Source organism: Panthera tigris, chromosome F3 (genome assembly GCF_018350195.1).
Source record: "Panthera tigris isolate Pti1 chromosome F3, P.tigris_Pti1_mat1.1, whole genome shotgun sequence".
Taxonomy (NCBI): Eukaryota; Metazoa; Chordata; class Mammalia; order Carnivora; family Felidae; genus Panthera; species Panthera tigris.
Window position 1 is genome coordinate 55,251,057 of NC_056678.1, and position 20,319 is coordinate 55,271,375.

The following is a 20,319-nucleotide window of genomic DNA, read 5'->3' on the forward strand; positions in this document are numbered from 1 at the left end:
ACACACATTGCCTGCCAGGTCTCCCTTCTGTTACGACTGAGAATAACACCACGGAACTTCTTTGTGTTAGTCTATCTCAGAGAGGAGGTGGGCAGGGATGGGCAGGTGGTCCATGAGAAGTCCTGATTCTGGCATTAAAAAAACAAGCAAACAAAAACAAAAACAAAACAAATGAACAAAAAACAACTATGCCAGATTTCATTACTTTCAGATACATTTAAAGCTCAAACTGAGCTAAAGAAAATTAGCCAGGAGTGTCTCTCTTAAGAAATACATTTTTAGAAACAATTAGAAGAAATACTGGAGGGTCTAGACACATAGTAGCTGCTCACTGTGACTATTACCATTGCTGGCCTCCATTTACATTGTTCTCGCACTAATGCATGTAACAGGAGTCTTCCAATTGCTTGAAAATCATTCTCCGATGTCAGTATTGCCTTTAAACCTTTATCATTTTTTTTTTTTACACTATTAAAACTTATTAGGAAGGCCTGTTTACAAACGTGGTGGAAAACAAACCTCAGGAACAACTCCTTCTTTTAAACATTTCTCCTCATTGCTGGGCCCAAATTCCCTTTTGGGTATCTTTGCAGAAGAAATGGGAATTTTCCTTTAACTCCTCTTCCCCACCCTCAGCAGAGCTACATACAGGAGAAGAGACAGACAAACATTCAAGGAGAATAAAGTTAAAGTTAATAAAGTCAGTACATTGAACCTGAAGACCCGAACCATAAGAAAACAAGCTGGTTGCATTTCAGTAATTCTATCAGGAATTGACTATCTGTTACAACACATTCAGAGATCTGGATTATTGATCAGTAAGATTACCCCATTTAGGCTTGTCCGCCCCCCTTTTCCCTCAGACAGGTGCAATGAAGTTGCTACAAATAACACTAAGTAAGGTCTACTCTGTTATTTGGTTGTCACTCTTAATGTAAAACATAGCGGTTACCTTTTAATTTGAAATCAATGAATGTCTCAAAGGCAACCTTGTTGCTTTGGTCTAAATGAGTCATTTGGTTTTGCAAAGCAGAACACTTGGCTTACTACTCAAGGTGATAGTTGGCAATTTTTGTTTTTTGTGGTGGTGTTTTGAAGAATGATAATACACTTTTCCATGAAAAGACCCTAAGTTCTTAAGAATAATGTTAAGATTTTTTTGGTAAGGCGCTGCAAGGAAATTACCAATCAGCTATGTCTGTATATTTGTTTCCATTAACAGTATTTGGTTGCAGTGAAGAGAGGGGACAAATCAAAACCTGATAACTTTCTAACTACTGACACCTTCAACATTAGAGATAGACAAATATGTCTTTAAGTGGAAGGGACGAAGGAATAATGTTGTTTTGTTTTGGATTACTAAGTATCGTCACCTAGTTATGATCTGAAACATGGTTTCCCATGTACTAATTCTGGAAGTTTTCCTATTAAATATTAGAAAAGCAGAGCTCAGAAAGAGAGTCTTTGTTTTGTTTTGCTTTTGAAATGGACTTTATCTGGTTTATCCCAACATCCCTTTAAATGGTGTGGTGGTAGGAAACTGGACATTTTATCTGAAGGAAAAAAAAAAAAAACAAAACGTAAAAAACCAGGAAAAAAAAAAAAAGCAAAACCAAAAAAATCCCAGTGAAAACCACCTTGCCTGAAAGCTTGACTTTCGACCTGGGCTGACAGGGACGGAAGCAGGCAGTGTGAAACACAATAATATTAAAGAGAAAAGAGTAAGAACTTGTCTCTTCGTTGTATGCATTTACAAATAGAGGCTTTTCAGAGAATTAGGCCTAGTTAAAGCTGCCCTCTGGATAAGATGTGTTCCCAAGCAGCCTCAGACAAGCTGCGGAGGAGAGACAAACAGATGTGACTATGGGCCCTGGCATTTGGCAAGAACACTCACTGTCAGTTAGAAAAATATAAGCCTGGACAGGGCATCAGCTGCACACAAATGAAGCAGGTCTGCAGTGTCACCGGAGGAGTAATCTGGTGGCAGAGAGAAGTACGGGGCTGGAAAATCCCGCTCTCTGTGAGCTTCCTCTTCCAGATCCAAATTACCCTCTCCTCCCCTTTATTTGATGTCAAGATGTCTCAACAGATTAAACTGAAGGAGTTAACGTCAATATCTCTGTCTTCTGTACCAAAATGCACATTCAGTATCAACTACCATGAAGCATAAGTACTTCTTATCTACGAAGACTGCATTATATCCTTGTGTTTAATGGTGTTTTCTTTCCAAGCCCCTTCCTGCACAGGAAGCTCCCTTTTTATTTGGTATTGTCCATCACGCTCGACCACTTCTTGATTCTGCTGCCTTCTCTCTCTAAGGCTTTGGTCATTTGACTTCACCTTGTGCCTCAAGCCCCTTTCCCAATCCTGACTTTAGCAAAGGATGGTTGATGTTTTAAAACAGTGCGCTGAACTTGGTACTTGTGTCCCAGTAACTGGGCCCTCGCTTTCTTCTGGACTTAACCTACTCATCATAAAACGTCCGGTATCTTAGTTCTTATGGATTTAGGTCATGCCTGGATCTCCCCAGATGCTCCAAGTCTGGCCCTGAAATGCAACCTGGTGACTGAGGCCATCTCTAAGGCTGCTGGCAGACCCTTGCCCAAACCTCAGCTGCGCCTGGCCCCCGTCTCTGCTCACCTATTACCTGCTGGGACGGTTCTTGACCCTGTGTCCGATAACCTCCGATCACCTGTTGTCTGAGACGCTGCCCCTTGGACAGTGATCTGGCCTGCCAGTGTCTCTTCCCCCACGTCAGAGGTCAAGTCCAGACCCACTTCTTCCCTGTCTGCTTTACCCTGCTACAATAACTAGTGGCTGGTGGCTGCCACGGAGCTAAGGTTACTCTGAGCTTCTGATGGGCCTGGGTGCGGTGCTGGTGAGAAGCACTTCCCTCCCGTAGCTCCCAGCAGTGGCGGCAAGTGTGAGGGAGGGACGGCGGCGTCAGGAGGCTTCTGGGGGGCACAGGGACCGGCTGCAATGCCCAGCCAGTCGAGGGCTGTTCTGACTCCCACAGCAGTGCTCCAGTGGCTCAGCTGCCATGAGGGAGGAGGTGGTGGGAACCTGCAGGTGGTCCAGAAACCCTCTGAGGCCGCCATTTTCCCTCTCGCCTCTAGGTCTCTCAAAGAGCCTACTTGTCGCCCTATTTGTGAATGTTGGAGGAGCATTTTACCAATCTTTGGCGTGTTACTTAATCCCTCTTTGCCTCATTTTCTTTACCTTCAAGAATTGTGATTAAACTAGTACTTACCTCAAAGGTGTATCTGAAGATTTTACTTACAAATTATTTGTGCAAAACATGAGGCACAGTGCCTGCACAGACTAAGCCATCAATAAGTGTTAGCTGCTACATTTATTATTATTATTTTCATCCCCGCTTTACAGATAAGAAGCCCAGGGCACAGAAAAGTTAAATAATTTACCCAGGATCACACAGTAAAGGGAGACTGATGAGAGGACTTCATGGTGTAATATAGCCAGATGTTCCTCAACAGATACCAAATAAAGACATTATAAACTCATGACATTCAAACACTATCAATATGCTACAATGAGGATATAATTATTCATTTCTAATACACAAATAGGTTGTCTTGGTAGTTAATAGAAAAGTTAAATTTTTCTTTAGTGTTTGATTCTGTTTGCTTTAAATGTGCCATAGCATGTAAGACTATGTACTCATGTTTCATTTCAAAACTCAATAAAAACCCAGGAGAGTCTTGCAAATCTGAAGCCCAGTGTCTCAGATTTTCTCTTGGCTTGTACTTGGTATTTCCTACTTCATAGAAATCTTACTTCCTCCTTGTGGTATGTTCTGTGCTTTATCTAAAGCCCCGAGGGTCTGCTATTCTAATGAGATGGGTCCTGTGTGTATTAATAAATGCAACTTCCATATCCCTAAACAGCTCCTTGAAAAGCTTCTTCTTGTACCTCTTGTATCATTCTAAACAAAGGGTACCTTTGTTTAAAAGATGTTGGTGACTGTCTTACACAACTCAGGTAGCTATGAGGACATTCTGAGGGTACGTACGTGAGGATATTCTCACACCTACAGGAAAGCTAAAACTTTTCATAGAGCAAACCATTCAGTACGGTTTCTAAAAATCTTGTTGGGATAACTGCTGTTACATCTGGGCTTTCATGGTGCTGGCATTACGCTTCCCATATCTGTCAAAGTCCTACAGATATTTTTAAGGAACTGCGAGTCAACCAAGGCCAGGTATATGTGCTAACACTAAGGCAATGGATTCTACCCACTTGGAAAAATCTTCCTTTCCATGTTTCCTAATTCCACCCATTTTTAAGGGTATGATCTTTTTCCCTTCAGAGTTCTCCCAGGGCCCTTAAACCTAGACGTGCTTTCTTATTTCTAAACTTTCCCTACCTCAGTATCCTTCCAAGAGCTTTTCCTCTATATCTCATACAAATCTCTGCTTGTCTCTGCTGTTACACTTATCATAGGATGGCCTCAAATTGTTTTCGGATATTTAGGTTGTCCCTGCAGCTAAATATGCAGGGACAACCTGAGGCCAAGAAACAGGGGTAATTCACAGAACCTAACTTTGCTTCTGTCATATAGGAAAAGCACAATATTTACTGAACTAAAACAAATCCAACTACTGTAAAAACTTTTTCCTTAACACTTCACTTGGCAGTCAATCATGCATTTTTTTTTTTGTGATAACACTTCCACTTTCTTGAAGTGTTACTTAAATTTACTTAAAAACATTCATTTGACAATGAACGAAACTTGACTATGAATCAGGTATTCCACTAGATGCTAAAAAAAAACCCAGAGTAAGGTGTCTTCTACCCTCAAGGGGCTCACATCCTAATGCAGGAAACGCATGAACAAGAAATGACTATACAACGTATTAAGTCCACAGGGTTATGGGTAGCAGACTACCTCTTTGGGGAAACTGAGGAAAATTCATTTCTCCTGAGTTCAAATTTGGATATTGTCTCTCCAAGCAGAATCTAAGATATTTGAGGCATCTTGGAGTATTCTTTTATTCTTCACACCATAGTACCTAGGAAATAGTAGGCACTTAGTAAATGGATATTGATTTAATTTACTCATTTCCTAGCTACAAGTATACATTTTTGGAATCTGTTTATCTTTGACATTTAGTACAGAGTTTCAGCAATAAACTTATTCTAATTTCCTTAAAAAATGATACAACAAAGCTAGGGTTGACTCTTAGGAGAGATTAAAAGTTACTCAAAATACACATGATTCTTCCCTCTTTCTCTTTTTTAATTAAGTAGACTCCATGCCCAATGTGGAACTTGAACTCACAACCCTGAGATCGAGTCACATGATCTACTGACTGAGCCAGCCACGTGTCCCCCCCACATGATTCTTTTGAAAATCTCCATTAAATGCAAGAAGATATGTGTCTATATGTAAAAAATTGGCGTGTTGATCCTGATAACATCTTGCATCTTATATAAAAGAACTGGGAATTCAGACTATAGATTCAGATACAATCCCACATTCTTTCTCTGATTATGATACTATACAATGTTTCTTAAGATGTTATGGTTGTCATTTTTATATTAATAAAACTATAGCATATTCCTAATATTCTTAAGTTTTTTGAGTGAAGCCCATGCATTACTCATTTTTGTATTGACTTCATCAAGTGCAGTATGTAACACATGAATACGTTTGTTGAGTTGACTTCTTACTATATTCTCTTATTTGCTATTTCTGACTGTAAACCAGGCTTCAAATTCAGTTCTGAGGGAATATTCTGGACCAGACATCCTGAATTTCTTTCTTTCACCAGCTTCAGGGAATGATAGAGTTAAAAGGGCAGGCCAGAATATATTTTGTTATTTTTTTTTTTTTTTTTATTACTTTGAATACATGTTGGTTTCCTAAGTCTTAGAATTTATTACTGAATTACCAGGAACATCCAAACTTATTGAGTGCCAACTACATACGAGGTGTTATGCTAAATATTTTCACATACTTTATCTTCTTTAATCCTCACAAAAACCCATCATGGTCTGAGGCACCTGAGGTCCAGAGACACCGTTAGTTGTCAAAGATCACATAAACAGAAAATGAAGTCATTGTATTTGAACCAAGGCACGCATGCCTCAAAAGAATCATTTTCCCCCCTACACCATACTACCTCAGTCAACTTAGTTTATTATACTGTATTTAATAAAGGTCTACTGAAAATGTAATGCATGCCATGCCCTATGCCATAAAACAGGATTGAGAAATAAAAAAGATACGGCTTTCATTTTCTAGGGGTTAAAGTCTACCGATCATGTGGGAAAATGATTTCAACTCAATATTCAAAGAGAATTCCAAAGCTAGGCCTAGGCCCCTAGGTGAGAGAAGGCATCTAAAGAATACAGGGGCCCTGAAGTGCACACACCTTAGGCCATCTTCGGGGCTCTGTGAGCAATTCAACAAGATGGGGAGCTATGGAGGTGTGGGAGGTGATGACACATCCTTGCACACAACAAATTTGAATAAATTCAGTGAATCTGTCCATTCACAGTGATTTTAAATTCTCTAGGAAAAAAAAAAGAATGAAGCGGCCTGCTTGACCAAATTAATCACTTTATTATCTAACGTGATAGGTGAATTCAGTGGAAAAACACCTGTCTGTAATTCTCTGTACCCCTAGCTTTGGACTGTTTTGCAGCCACAGTCAGAAAGTTACTGCTCTGATGCAGAGTTGGAGTCAAATGTAGATCCATTTCCAAGGTAGTTTTTGAAGTTGAGGGGCTCTGCTCATTCAATAGAGCTTACAATTTACTTGTGTGGTTGAGTTGGCAGATACGGGCTCAAGACCGAGCTGTGCTTTGATGTTCTGGAAAGTGTGCCATGACTACTTGTTGAGAGGGGGCTTACAGGAATATCATGGTTCCAGGTGCTGTAAATGACATTTGAGGAGTAGGACCACTAAAGAGCAAAGGAAGATGTGGTTCCCACTTTTACCTCCATATTGAGGAGGTAATAAAGACTGGATATTTTAAGAACAGGCCAGAATGTTTGAAGCTTCTGAGATATATGGAGCTATTACTACTTTGGAAGATGGCAGAGAGCGTCACCATTTAATACAAACTTACTTGAATTTAGGTTACATTGTTGTTTATTTGTGGAATTCAACTGGGAATCTGTGACTCAGCTGAAATGGCACCTCCTTTATGCAGCCTTATCTGACTGCATTGCCAGAATGATCTCTCACGCCTTGGAGAAAATAATGTTTTCTATTTTAAGCTACAGCTATATATCTATATGAACCAATACTCAACTTAGACGGTATGTTCCTTGAATGCAGTGGGGCCCACATCTGATTTATATTTTTAAGTAAATTTCCCTTAGCACTTACAAGCCTTGCCAACATCAGGCATTTATTTAAATAATTATTGAATAAACTTTAACAAGGCATGCCAGAGTTTTGATAGTAACTTGTTTTTATGATACTCAATATTTTTATTGAAGTTCCAATTTCTCTAATAAATAAATGCTTACTTATGGGAATAGAAAAACCACAAAACTACACAGTCCCTATCTTGGACTTTGGGATATAAATATGTGAAAAATCAAGCCCATACGTGTAAGTCAGCTTTTTAAAGCACAGGCAGGTACCGTGATATAAAAGTGTTTCTGTTTTTACATAATTTTACATTTTGCTTAATTTGCTAAGTGTAACTTTATGAAAAGAATGCTTTGGGTTCCTTCTCTTCCATGATAGTTTTTGACAGATGAATGAACAATGTGGACATAAAAGTTTTACACACTTGTTAGCAAATGTTTACTGGACGGTGAAATATACTGTAATAGCTAGGTAAGGTACCAGGAGGCTTGTGCTGCTGTATGTATGTGAATATTCAATAATCAAGAGAAAGAGTACTTCAGGATTCACCTAATTCAATTCAATTCAATTCAATTCAATTCAATTCAATTCATTTCAGTTCAATTCAATTCAATTCAATGCAATTGAAATACTGTACTTGAAAAGTTGGGAGTGCATTAGCTTATATTCAGGATGAGTTATGCCATCAAGATCTTAGACCTTTCTCATTTTGGTAATTCAGATCTACTATCTTTAAATGCCAATGGGAACATACCCTAACAAAGATTAACTTTAAAAGAGAGCACTTTGTCAGTCCCCTGGCATTTGGCCTATGAAAAGTTATTTGACCCATTTCCTCACGTGTAAAATGCGAATACCAACAATATCTACTTAACAGGGTAATTTTGGAAATTAAATGAGATAAAATAAACGCTTTGTTAACACTCAGGAAATCTTAGCTATTACGGTAGTTAACTGTAAAAATGATGGGCAATTTGTTTTCTCCAATTTTAGGTAGTATGCTTTAAATTCTCTGTCTTTGGTCCTTATTACCCATATTATCCACTTATCATGAGAGGCAATACAGCACAGTGGTTAAGAGTGTGGGATTCGGGAGTCAAAAGAGATGAAGTTCAGTTGCTGTTTCCCCATTTAACAACCTGGGTGAACCTGGGTGGGTTACTTAATTTTTATGCCTTGCCTTTCCCATCTGAAAAAAAGGAGGTAACAATAGAACCAACCTCAAAGAGTTGATATGAGGGCCAAATGAGTGTGTGGCTCACAGTATGTTCTCAGTAAGTCTTAACTACAATTTCCCACAGACAAAGGGAATTTGCATATGGCGAACTGAACACTGTATTAATTCTGCACCTTTCCTCCCCCAATCATAAGCCTAAAGAAGTAGAGAAACTCCGTGGACCAGAACGTATTTAAATAAAGAAATATAATAGATTTATCATTAGCTAATAAGGTCTAAATATATTCTATAAACAAACATACAAATGTGTCATTTATGCTAATACAACAGAACACAGAATATCAAATCATAGGTTGTCAAGCTGATTTCCCACAGTACTTTGTATCCTTTGCATGGGTCTTAAATTCTACTGCAGACAGGGCATAGTTTATTTGAGGAACTAAAACAAGTCCACTGCAGCTGCTAAATAGTGTTCAAGGTGGGGAGTATTTGGAGATGAGGCTGGAATAGTGAGGGTGGTAGAACAAGAAAAGCCTTGCAAGTCACGTTTAGGACTTGATCCTAAAGGCAGTGGGAAGCCATCAGGGATCTGCGTGTGTGTGTTTCCATCTGTTTATTTGTGTGTGCATGTTTTTTTTTTTTTTTTTACGCTTTTATTGAGAAATAATTGACATACATAATTATATTAGTTTAAGGTATACAGCATGATAGTAGCTTCAGCTAACATCCAACTTTTCATGGTTACAATAAAAAGAAAACAAAAAAAAGAAAAAAGGAAAAAAAACTTTTCTCTTTGTGATGAGAATTCTTAGGATTTACTCTCTTAACAGCTTTCCTATATATCATACAGCTGTGTTAGCTGTGGTCATCATGTTGTACATTCTATCCCTAGAACTTAATTATCTTATAATTGGAAGTTTGTTATCTTTTGACCACCTTCCCCACCCTCTGCCTTTGGTAACTATAAGTCTGATCTCTTTCTCTATGAGTTCTCTTTTCTTTCTTTCTTTCTTTCTTTCTTTCTTTCTTTCTTTCTTTCTTTCTTTCTTTCTTTCTTTTAGTTTCACATTTAAGTGAGACCATACAGTATTTTTTGTCTGACTTATTTCAATTAGCATAATGGCTTTAAGGTCCATCCATCTTGGCAGGACTTGCTCTTTCCTTTCCCCCATGACTACATAATCCATTGTGCATACAGATGGACAATTATTTATCCATTCACTCATTGATGGGCATTTAGTTTGTTTCCATGTCTTTGCTATTATAAATAATGCTTCTACAAACAGGGCAGAGGATGCAGGTATCTTTTTGAGTCAGTGTTTTTGTTTCTTTTGGATATATTCCCAGAGGTGAAGTTGTGAGATTATATGGTAATTCTATTTTTAATTTTTTGAAGATCTTCCACACTCTTTTCCATAGTTGCTGCACCAATTAAAAACCTATGAACACTGTACAAGGAGTCATTAATAATTTTTAAGTACACACAAACAGATTTGGGTTTTCCAAATGTCATTCTGGCTACGTTATGAGAATGAATGAAGGGGACAAGAGTGAAAGAATACAAGGAATAATGGATGGTGTCCAGGGTTTCCTGACTAAGATGTAAGATCCTGGAATGCAGAGATTGTATCCAGTATGTGGGTTCCAAACACATTATCTAGACCAGTGCCTTTTATACATTTGGTAAAAAAACTCCTTAAATATGTGTGGAAGTAGTGCATGAAACCACATTTTTTTAAAGAAACATGGACAATACTATTCTAAAAGACTAGAAAAGCATGACCTGCTCAATGGATCTGCTAGAGAAATGCAGCCCCGACCACTTATCACTTCAATCACTTATTTGCCACTTAAAAATATGTATGTTATGAAGAAGTCCTGGAATCCTGTAATTCTAAGAAAAAAGTCATAATCAGGATATTCTAGAAATATGGTGGCAGGAACCCTATTTTTTTGAATTTACATAATAACATGCAGTATAACCATAACCCCTGACAACAAGACAGCTTCAAGAAAACAATTAGAAATCATTTCAGAAATGAAACTAGAACACAGGAGTGAATAAATAGGATGGGGGAGAATAGGAGAAAGTAATGAGAAATAGAAAATGCAAAGCATAAAAACACTGGCAATAAGAGAAGAGATAAAACGTTTCAGGTAAGTGATAACTACAGAAGATAGGCAAAGAAGATCCAATATATATGTAAGAGAAACTTTTGAAGCAAAGCCCAAGCAATGAAACAAAATAAATATGAAAAATTATAATTGGAGGAAATCTTAAAATTTATCTCAAGAATAACAACAACTACCTATGGGAAGAGCACACTTCATCCTTGGGAAAAACAGAACAAAACAAAAAAACACCTAGAATGACCAATATCAGAATACGGTCTAGTCAAACTCTTGGGCATTAAAGAAAAGGAAAGTATCATTGAGCACTGTACCTGTGGAAAAAAAAAAAAAAACAAAAACAGACTCTATCAAGCATTGAAAACTATGTTTTATATAGACAATGGGGCAACATGTTTATTAAGGAAAGAGGATCTGAACCATGGATTATAAATCTGGCCAAAGTGACCTTTACATATACAGGTCATGGACAACCCCTTAATAACTTGCAGGAGCTCAAGGAATATTGTTCCCATGAGCTCTTCCAGAGTAAAACAAAAAGAATAGAGAAACACTGACTTCCCATCTGATGAGGATCATTAACATTATATTTATTTGTAGAATTAATGCTAAATGAACTGAACTAGAACTAAAACTAAAATTGAAACTAAGGAGACAGCACAGGATCGAATGGTTGTATGTTTCAGGCAATGTACACGGAGCACACCCACTGAAAAACGGAAAGAAATGAAGAGTATATAGGAAAAATAGAAGGAATTTACTGACTGACTATAGGTATTAGCAGAGTATCATTTACTTCAAATCCAATGCTTGGGAGAGGAATGAGAAGGGCAGAAGAGGTTACTAGTCAACTTCAATAAAGGTCACAGTAGAGAACCAACAGCAAATAGCCTCCTCTGCCCAACGTATTAACGTAAATGTAAATACTAGGAAAAAAAAAACCTTCTGAGTTTCAAATGGTTTACCAGGGTGCGAGTAACAGCAAGGAAAAGGAAAAACAGAGAGAAGGAGCGAAGTATACTTGCTTATCCTAAAAGTGGAAAAAAACAAAGAGCCAATGGAAAGATAAACCATAAATAGAGAACAAAACAGAACAATAGCTACCCACCCCTGTTGAGGCCACAGGGTACAGGCTAGACTTCTTTGAAAATAATTTTGTGTGTGTGGAGATTTGATTACAGAACCTGTAACCATTTTTTGTCATGATAAAACAAAATTAAATATATTTAAAAAAGCAGTCTCAATATTAAAATGGAACAAAAGAAGCTAATTATACATTGGTGTATCTATACTTACAAACTATTTCAAGTGACTTTAAAAAACAGGAATTGACTATATATTCCTAGTGAAATATATACTAAGTACAAAACAAACAAACAAAAAAAAAGAATAAATTTAAACTCTCCTTACAGAGTATTTTATTTGGTGGTCATGATGATATGGTGATTTTGAGACTGCTATATGTGTATGAGGAGATAGATAAAATGAAGACAGCCGACCCTTGAATAACATGGGTTTGAACTGCATGGGTCCACTTATACGGGATTTTTTCCCAATAAACACAGTACAGTATTATAAATGTATTTTTCTCTGCCTTATGATTTTCTTAACATTTTTTCTTTAGCTTACATTATTATAGGAATATGGTATATATGATACATGGAGCATACCAAGTATGTGTTAAGCGACTGTTTCTGTCATCAGTAAGGCTTCTGGTCAACAGTAGACTGTAAGTAGTTAAGTTTTGGGGAGTCAAAACTTACTAAAGAATTTTTGGCTGCACAGGGTGTTGGTGCCCCTAACCTCCTCACATGGTTCAGGGCTCAAATGTAATTATTATGGTGTTATTGAGAGGTAGTATTTTCAATGTTGAAAAACAAGATTAAAATCAGTGATGGAAAGTACAAAAATACTGAAGTCTTGAATTTTACCCGGGACTATCAGAATGAGGCAATATGTTTTTTTTAAATTTTTATTTATTTGTTTATTTATTCATTTATTTATTTATTTTACTCCTAACTTATTTCACTGAAAAGGGCTAGAAATAATAATACCTCTAACATCCAGACTGTAGTTTCTGAATCTATTTCTGTTCTTAAAGAATTGGCTGATTCTTGGTGTAGGCCAGAAAAGGTCCAAGGTAGCCTTGAAAATGTAAACGTAGCAGATGGCAAAAAAGCAAAGACTAGTAGACAGGAAACAGACTCAGGAACTAGGATAAAGAATCTTCCATTGCTCAAAGATGGGCCAATTTTAACATCAATTAGGATAATAACTAATGAATTGAAACATATCAAATGTGCTTAAATAAATGAGTTAAAAACAAAACAGAACAAAGTTTCACTGGTCACTTTTAGAAAATGTAAGGAACCAATTAATTTTGAAAACTAATAACTAAAGGGAAGAGATCAAGTATTTATCTTGCATTTCCTGCATGATCTGTGCCTCAAAGTAATCAAGTAGTTGAAGGGGGGGTGGGGAGGCGGTTTTTAACAGAAGTAATCGAACCAATAAGCAAAAGTAAAATGACAGAATTAACATCTCACCATTCTGTAACCCTTAATGAATGGATCTGGGATCACTGTGGCTAATCAATCACAGAAAGAGACATGGAGTGAGAGAAGTTCTGAAACAGTCTTGTCCCAAACAAAACAAAACACACAAACAAAATAACCTGAATATAATCAATTCTCTAGATTTAAATGTCAATTACAGGAAACACAAGGGACAAGAATATGTGCAATGACACAACGTGGATGAAATCAACAACAGTCCTCAGAGGAGACGAACTTTGCAGAACAAACTGATTTCTGCAATGAAGAACTCTCAAGGAAAAAACAAATGCTGAGGGAGGGGATATTTACAAATCAAAGGGAACTTCAGAGATGTGTACCAACCAGTTACAAGAGATAGACCTCATTTTGATCCAAGTTTACACAATGTATAAGATAAAAGATTATAAAATAATTGGGGAAATGTGAATATCAACTGTGTATCTTCATATACATTAAGAAATTAGTGCTTTTACAATAGATGTGATATTGGTACTGTGGTTTCTTTTTGTTTAAAAGAGGTTGTTCTTTTTAGAGAAACATACTGATATATTTTGGTTGGAATAATATGATAGATGGGCTATGGGGTTGGAGGAAGGAGTGGGCAGGGATATAGACGAAACAAGATAAGCCACACAGAGAATTATCTAAGCCAGTTGAGAGAGACACACATTGAGTTTCTGTTTTTCTCTGTATTTCTGCATATGATAGATTTTCCACAATAAAATATTGTTAAAAACTGTTTTTACCATCCTCGCGTTGTAAGTGAAAGGCATTCTTTCAATTCTTAAAACTGCCAGTATGAAGTCATTCTAGTTTTTTTCAAATCTTAGTGACACTCTCCATAATTTTTAAGTGATCAAACTTGAAATTAAATTAAGTTACCCATGAAGTCTATGTCGTCTAGTCTGAGTACACCTCTGGACTGTAACTTGATGTAAAAAGATTACAGAAATCCCTATCTGAGGTTTATTGTCCTTAGAAAGGATAATGCATAGTTTTTATTCCATCTTTCTAATTAGTAATTTAAGCATATGTTCAGCATTTAACTCTAAATGTTTGCCTTTTCCCCAAGCTCAAAGACAGCTGTCCAAGATTTGAATGCCAGAAAACATTTAAATATCAACATCTGTTGAATTATGTTAATTTAGTGTAATATAATTGGGCATGAGTTGGAATTGATCAGAAGTATATGAAGTAAACAAAGGTAAATTCACAACAATATCTTGGCATACAAACAAATCACTACAGAGTGATGAAAAAATATTTCTGAAGAGAAAGGGCAAGGAAAAAATACTGATTATAAAGAAGGGGATTCTTTTGAAAACATAGATCTAACTCTATGAGACATTGTTTTGTGATTTTTGTATTTATTTTTAAGTTGCCTCATAATTGAAAGGTAGTTAAAATCAGCCAAAACAAGTGATAGTTAAATGTTTCATATTTGAATATTTTTATAGAACATTAAATAAAACATTCCAATTACTTATATATGCACTGACTTTTTTAGATTTCAGGATGATCCCTGTTATGTTATAAGCAGTTACATATATCACAATTCAAGAGTTGATATAATTTCTTTTCTATAGACATAAAGTATCATTAAAATTTTTTTTTTAAATGTTGACTCATTTTTTGAGAGAGAGATGGAGACGGAGTGTGAGTGGAGGAGGGGCAGAGAGAGAAGGAGACACAGAATCTGAAACAGGCTCCAGGCTCTGAGCTGTCAGCACACAGCCAAACGAGGGGCTTGAACCCATGAACTGAGAGATCATGACCTGAGCTGAAGTTGGACACTTAACCCACTGCGCCACCCAGGTGCTCCTGAAATAGCATTTTTAAATTCGCTGTGTTTTCAGTGTGGCAGATGAATCTACTAGGCTCATTCTGGAGGCTTGTAAGGTACGGATTATGAAGCAGTAGCTGTTGTTCATGGTATTGCTGATTTAAAATATTAACCTTCACAGTAATTCTTTTACTAATCAACTAGGAATACTTGTTGTTTTGGGTTGTATTCTGGCACATAGACACATCGGATGAGCAGATCCTCAAATGTACTCGTAATGAAGTTATAACCCATGCGGCAATAGAGATACAAATGGTTGTATCTTCATGATTTCCTAGGGGAACCATCTTTGGGAGTTAAAGGTTAGTTTTGTGTCCATGCCCATTTAATCACAGGACCAATTTGCAGAGTGCCAACTGTGAAACAGACACCTGTCTGAAGGAAACGGGACTCCACAAGACAAATTTATTTGTCCAGGTCATTGGAATGGTTTCACATGCTATTTTCCGTTATTAGTGACCATGGCCAAATTCAACTGTTGTTCTAGAGATGAGAGGCTGCATATACTTTTAGTCATTTGAAATTATCCAATTGATCTACCAGATTTCAAGAAAGAGGGGCCATTGTCATGCATGTTTTACCGGGAAGTACTTGATTGCTTTTTTATTTACCATACAGTGGACATATTACATATTTCCAAATGGCAAATCCCTTTTTTACCAGTGTGGATTACTCATATTACACTGAAAAGCAATCTCTCAAAATTCTAATTGGTTGATAAGTAACTTTATTTAGTATAATCACAATTTAAAATAATTATCCATAATCATTAGTGTAAAATTTTGGCAAGGAAGGTCAGAACTTCTAGATGCCAAAAGGACAGGAGGCATGAGAACTGGCAATTTAAGAATAGTGCCTTTTTTAATACAATATAATAATTTGACCATATAGCATAAAACGGATTAAATTCCTTAAAAATCATTTTATGTTGTATATGTGGTATATTTCCAATTATTCTACTATAAATATCTATACCTAAAAGCTATTAAAGATTTAAATTAGAACACATATGCAATTAAATATATTCCAATTGAACAACTTTGGAATGTATACATTCTTATTAAAGAGAATATGTAAAAATATTCTACCTGTTCATTCATGCATACATATGAATGAATTAACAATTCCAAAATACACTTCTAGGTGTAGGACTGGGTATACTTTTTTAAAACAATGAAATGTAATGTTAATTTTAGTTTGTAAAGAAAAAAATGATAACATAATAGACATTTTACTTTTAAAATTAGTATTTAAAAGCAGTTTCAAACCATTATTTTGGACATATAAACGTAAGGTACATCAAACCTGAAATGCTGAGTGATATAACTTGCTTCAAAATATGGTGTTGAATCATTGATTTAATATGACAAAGAAGGATTTGTTTTAAAATCCTAGATTTGTTAACATAGGATAGGCAACTTCTCATCTTAAAAATTAAAATGAAGCATCATTTACTTTTGTTAACGTATTTAATTTTGTCGATACATTTCTGTGAAGAGCACACTGAATAAATATAGTCCACGTCATTAACAAGCACTCTAATGAACAGTTATCCTGTCCCAATTTATTAACAGCTGCTCAAAAATGCAGGGATTAATAGTTTCATTTATTTTTGGCAAACCTGCAAAATGACAAATAGTTTTATATCTGTTGCAAATTAGATCTCCTTCTCCAATACCAGATGACATGATGGGGAAGACTGAGCAAACCCAATCCTTGAACATCTCTGGATCTTTAGAAGATCAAATAAAGAACAGCTATAATTCTATTTGTTACAGCTAGAACACAATACAGTGATCTGTATCATCATGGAAACATGAATATGCTCTGTATTAAAGTAAATAAGAATGTTCTTCTAACTTAATGGAAGACAGTTGACATGAATGTGTGTGTGTGTGTGTGTGTGTGTGTGTGTGTGTGACAGAGAGAGAGAGAGAGAGAGAGAGAGAGAGAGAGAGAGAGAGAGAATGTGATGGGATTTGTTGTTTTTCTGATAAAATCTATTGTCATTATTTTCATGTTAGGAGACTCTTTACTACTAATCAGGGGAGAGGACAGCAAAGAAAAAAAGGTTGATTTCTTTCTTCTCACTATTAGTTGCTAACATAAGAAATAGAACAACAGCATCCAGGGATTATCAAATTATTTGACACTAAGTAAATAAATAATGTAATGCTACTAAGAACTAAGTAAAAGTGAATTAACACATGTTTTTAAAAGGCATTTAAAGATATTAAGTAGAATTTAATAATAACAATAAGAATGCTTTTACTTAATTTCAAATTATACATCAGACAGTTGGATGATTTAGCCCTTTGTGCCTCAGAAGAATAAATGACAAAAATCATGTAAGTAAAGAATCAGAATAGATTAAAGAAAAAAAGATACCAGATCTAAAAGGAAAGGCCCTGATATGATCAAAATAATTCAATAAAATTGCTGATAATTTTTGTCTATCAATCCTTTTGTATGGAGTCTTAGAATTACAGGGGCACCTGGGTGGCTCAGTCGGTTGGGCAGACGACTTTGGCTCAGTTTATGATCTCACAGGTCGAAGGCTCATGAGTTCGAGACCTGCATCGAGCTCTGTGCTGACATCTCAGAGCCTGGAGCCTGCTTCCGATTCTGTGACTCCCTCTCTCTCTCTGCCCCTCCCCTGCTTGCGCTCTGTCTCTCCGTCTCTCTCTCAAAAATAAATAAACATTAATTTTTTTTAAAAGAATAATAAAGACTAATCATAAGCATAAAGAAGTATTTAAAAAAAGCAAGATATTTTCAAGAATGGTACATCATTTAGTATCAGGCATCACTTAATGTATGTTTTACTAACTTTTGTTTTGGGAAGCTTTAGAAACAATATGAAAATATGAAATTACTTAATTGGAGTTTTAAATGAGGTGAAAGCAGAGGAAAAGAACTTTCTAACTTTGAGAAGTATAAAATTATATTTGACTAATGAACTAAAAAAATGGAAGGCTTGGATACCAAGTCTGGAATTAAAGAGAAAGATATGGGTTGAAGCAATAAATCTAGATGTCACTAGTGTTTCTATAAAACACTTAGATGCACTGCCCCCAAGGTTGAGCTGAGTGTGTGAATGAGTGTGAATTTGTGTGAGTGTGTGTCTCATTTTGGCTAACAATCTACTGCAGGCAATGACCACTCAAAAACTATGCCTGTTAATTATTAAATATTGACAGTGATACGTAGTAAGTAGTGGTTTTAAAAAATTAAAATTGTGTCTGCTTTCATGTATTTATTTTTTAAAAAAAATTTGTGTTTCCCTAAGTTTTTATTTGTGTTTTCAAAGGTTTTAGGGTATGTAAAAATGACAACACAAAGAAGAGACTCAGACACTCATTCAACGTTAGATGAGGGATAATATACAATAAACTTAAGACTAAATGCCACAGTAAGAAAATGGATAGAGAACTTTTTTAAAGTTTATTTATTTATTTTGAGAGAGAGTATGAGTGGAGGAGGGGCAGAGAGAGCGAGAGAGAGAGAGGGAGAACGAGTATTCCAAACATACTCCTTGCTGTCAGCGCGGAGCCCAATGAGGGGCTCGACCTCACGCACCGTGACATCATGAAATGGGCCAAAACCAAGAGTCAGATGCTTAACTGATGGAGCCACCCAGGTGCCCCGTGAAAATGGACAGAGAACTCTTCAGAAATAGAAGCACGGCTAGAACTAATGAAACGGAAATGTCAGATGGGAATAATCAAAAATATATAAGAAACACAGATGAATGCAAGACAGGAAACCATTAACCTCAAGCACTGCGAGGCAAAATCTTGGTGGATCACAGCAAATGAATATAAGAGGAGAATGTTATGGTGAAAAATTTTCACACCACTCAGTGTCTGACACACCTGCTCCAGGATAAGGGCTTCCCCCCAGGGAATAAAAAATGGAAGCAGCAAACTAAAAGGAAGATGAGTGGCACTAATATTGCTTGAATCAATGAGATTATATCATACCTCTGTTTATAATTTGAGTTTAAGTTAGTTTACATTATATCTATGTTAAGAATGAGTCCAAAGTTTGATGCCAGGACCCATTAAGTATCATGACTGAGAAGATGGAGAATGTTAACGATGTTTACAACAAACATTTGTATTTCATTAATAACTGTGGATATGATTAATGGCATGTTATGCCGAGCACTGCTGATGGCGGCTGAAGCTCGGGAGCGATGGGTGAAGAGTGTGAAGCCAGTTGGGGAACCCAGAGGAACACTGCCCTTTCGGGAGGAAGAAGAGCAGGATACCGTGACAGAGTCCACTGCCGATGAGGTAGGGCTTCCTGAGAGAACTGACTGGAATTATTGAAGTACGTTGGTTGTTTAAAGGAGACTTTAATAGGTTGTCACCTCTGGGGTACTGTTAGCCATAAAAGAAGTCTCAGAGTTGGAAGAGACACAACTGCCCTGTGCCCATCACCGACTGAAAGAGCCTAGATGAACAGTAAAGTGGATGTGGCCAAAAAAAAAAAAAAAAGAGACATAGGGTAAACTGGATACCTGGAACACTACCGAATCGCATTATACCCCGCTATGGAGGTCTTGAAGATTCTCCTGCGGAGCTGAGGTTGAGAGGTAGTACACCCCACAGGCGACAGCCATCACTGCACGGCCCTGGATTCATTCAGAGCGTCCGCGAGGACTGCCCACCCCAGGAGCCTGCCTCAGAATCTCAGCTTTGAGTCATTAACGGCAGACCACTTGTGCATTTATCTTTTCGTACCTGCCTGCTATGTTTTGCAAGGAAATGATCCTAAAATTTATTGATTTAATGCCTTGCAGTTCTCTCTTCTAACCTTTATATTTTCCACAAGTTGAGAAAGGGAAGTGCAGTCAGTCATCCAAAAGGGGTAAGAAAAGTCAAGACGATATTAAAAATACTAGAAAGAAAATGGCTTTCAAGAAAGAAACGGAGAAAAACACATATAAATAAGGAAGGTGAAGAATTTTGTGCCTTGCGCTTAATAAAACTGGTAACAAAAATTAAACTTGAGTGAGTCTTTCTCTCCTTGGGCTGATTTCACCTTTACAAACTGCCCCGTGCCGAGCACAAATGTTACTCTTAGAGACACAAGAAAATATACCGCATCCACAAAACAAGACACGGAGGATATATGAAATGAATGTTCAAGGAAACAAGGTGAGCTCTTGGAAATGAAAAGCGTAAGGGAATTTTTTTTTTTTAATCAATAAAAGGTTTGGGATATAACATTGATAAAATTGCCCAGAAATCTTTGAAGACA

The 20,319-nt window shown here is 36.7% G+C and overlaps 1 protein-coding gene across 4 annotated transcripts in view; it reads right to left on the reverse strand.

Annotated features, from left to right (window-relative positions):
- The window catches only part of GPATCH2 (G-patch domain containing 2), a 175,289-nt gene that overhangs the window by 17,155 nt on the left and 137,815 nt on the right, over positions 1-20,319 (reverse strand). The window contains exon 9 of one of the 4 annotated variants that reach the window (XM_042976889.1): positions 4,907-5,030. The exons of 2 other annotated variants lie outside the window; for them this stretch is intronic. In XM_042976889.1, coding sequence (XP_042832823.1) covers positions 4,946-5,030 — 85 coding nt within the window. In that variant the 3' untranslated portion in view covers positions 4,907-4,945. Of the gene's footprint in view, positions 1-3,333; positions 5,031-20,319 lie in introns of those variants that run through there. One more of the 4 variants, XM_007072823.3, reaches the window with a different exon arrangement.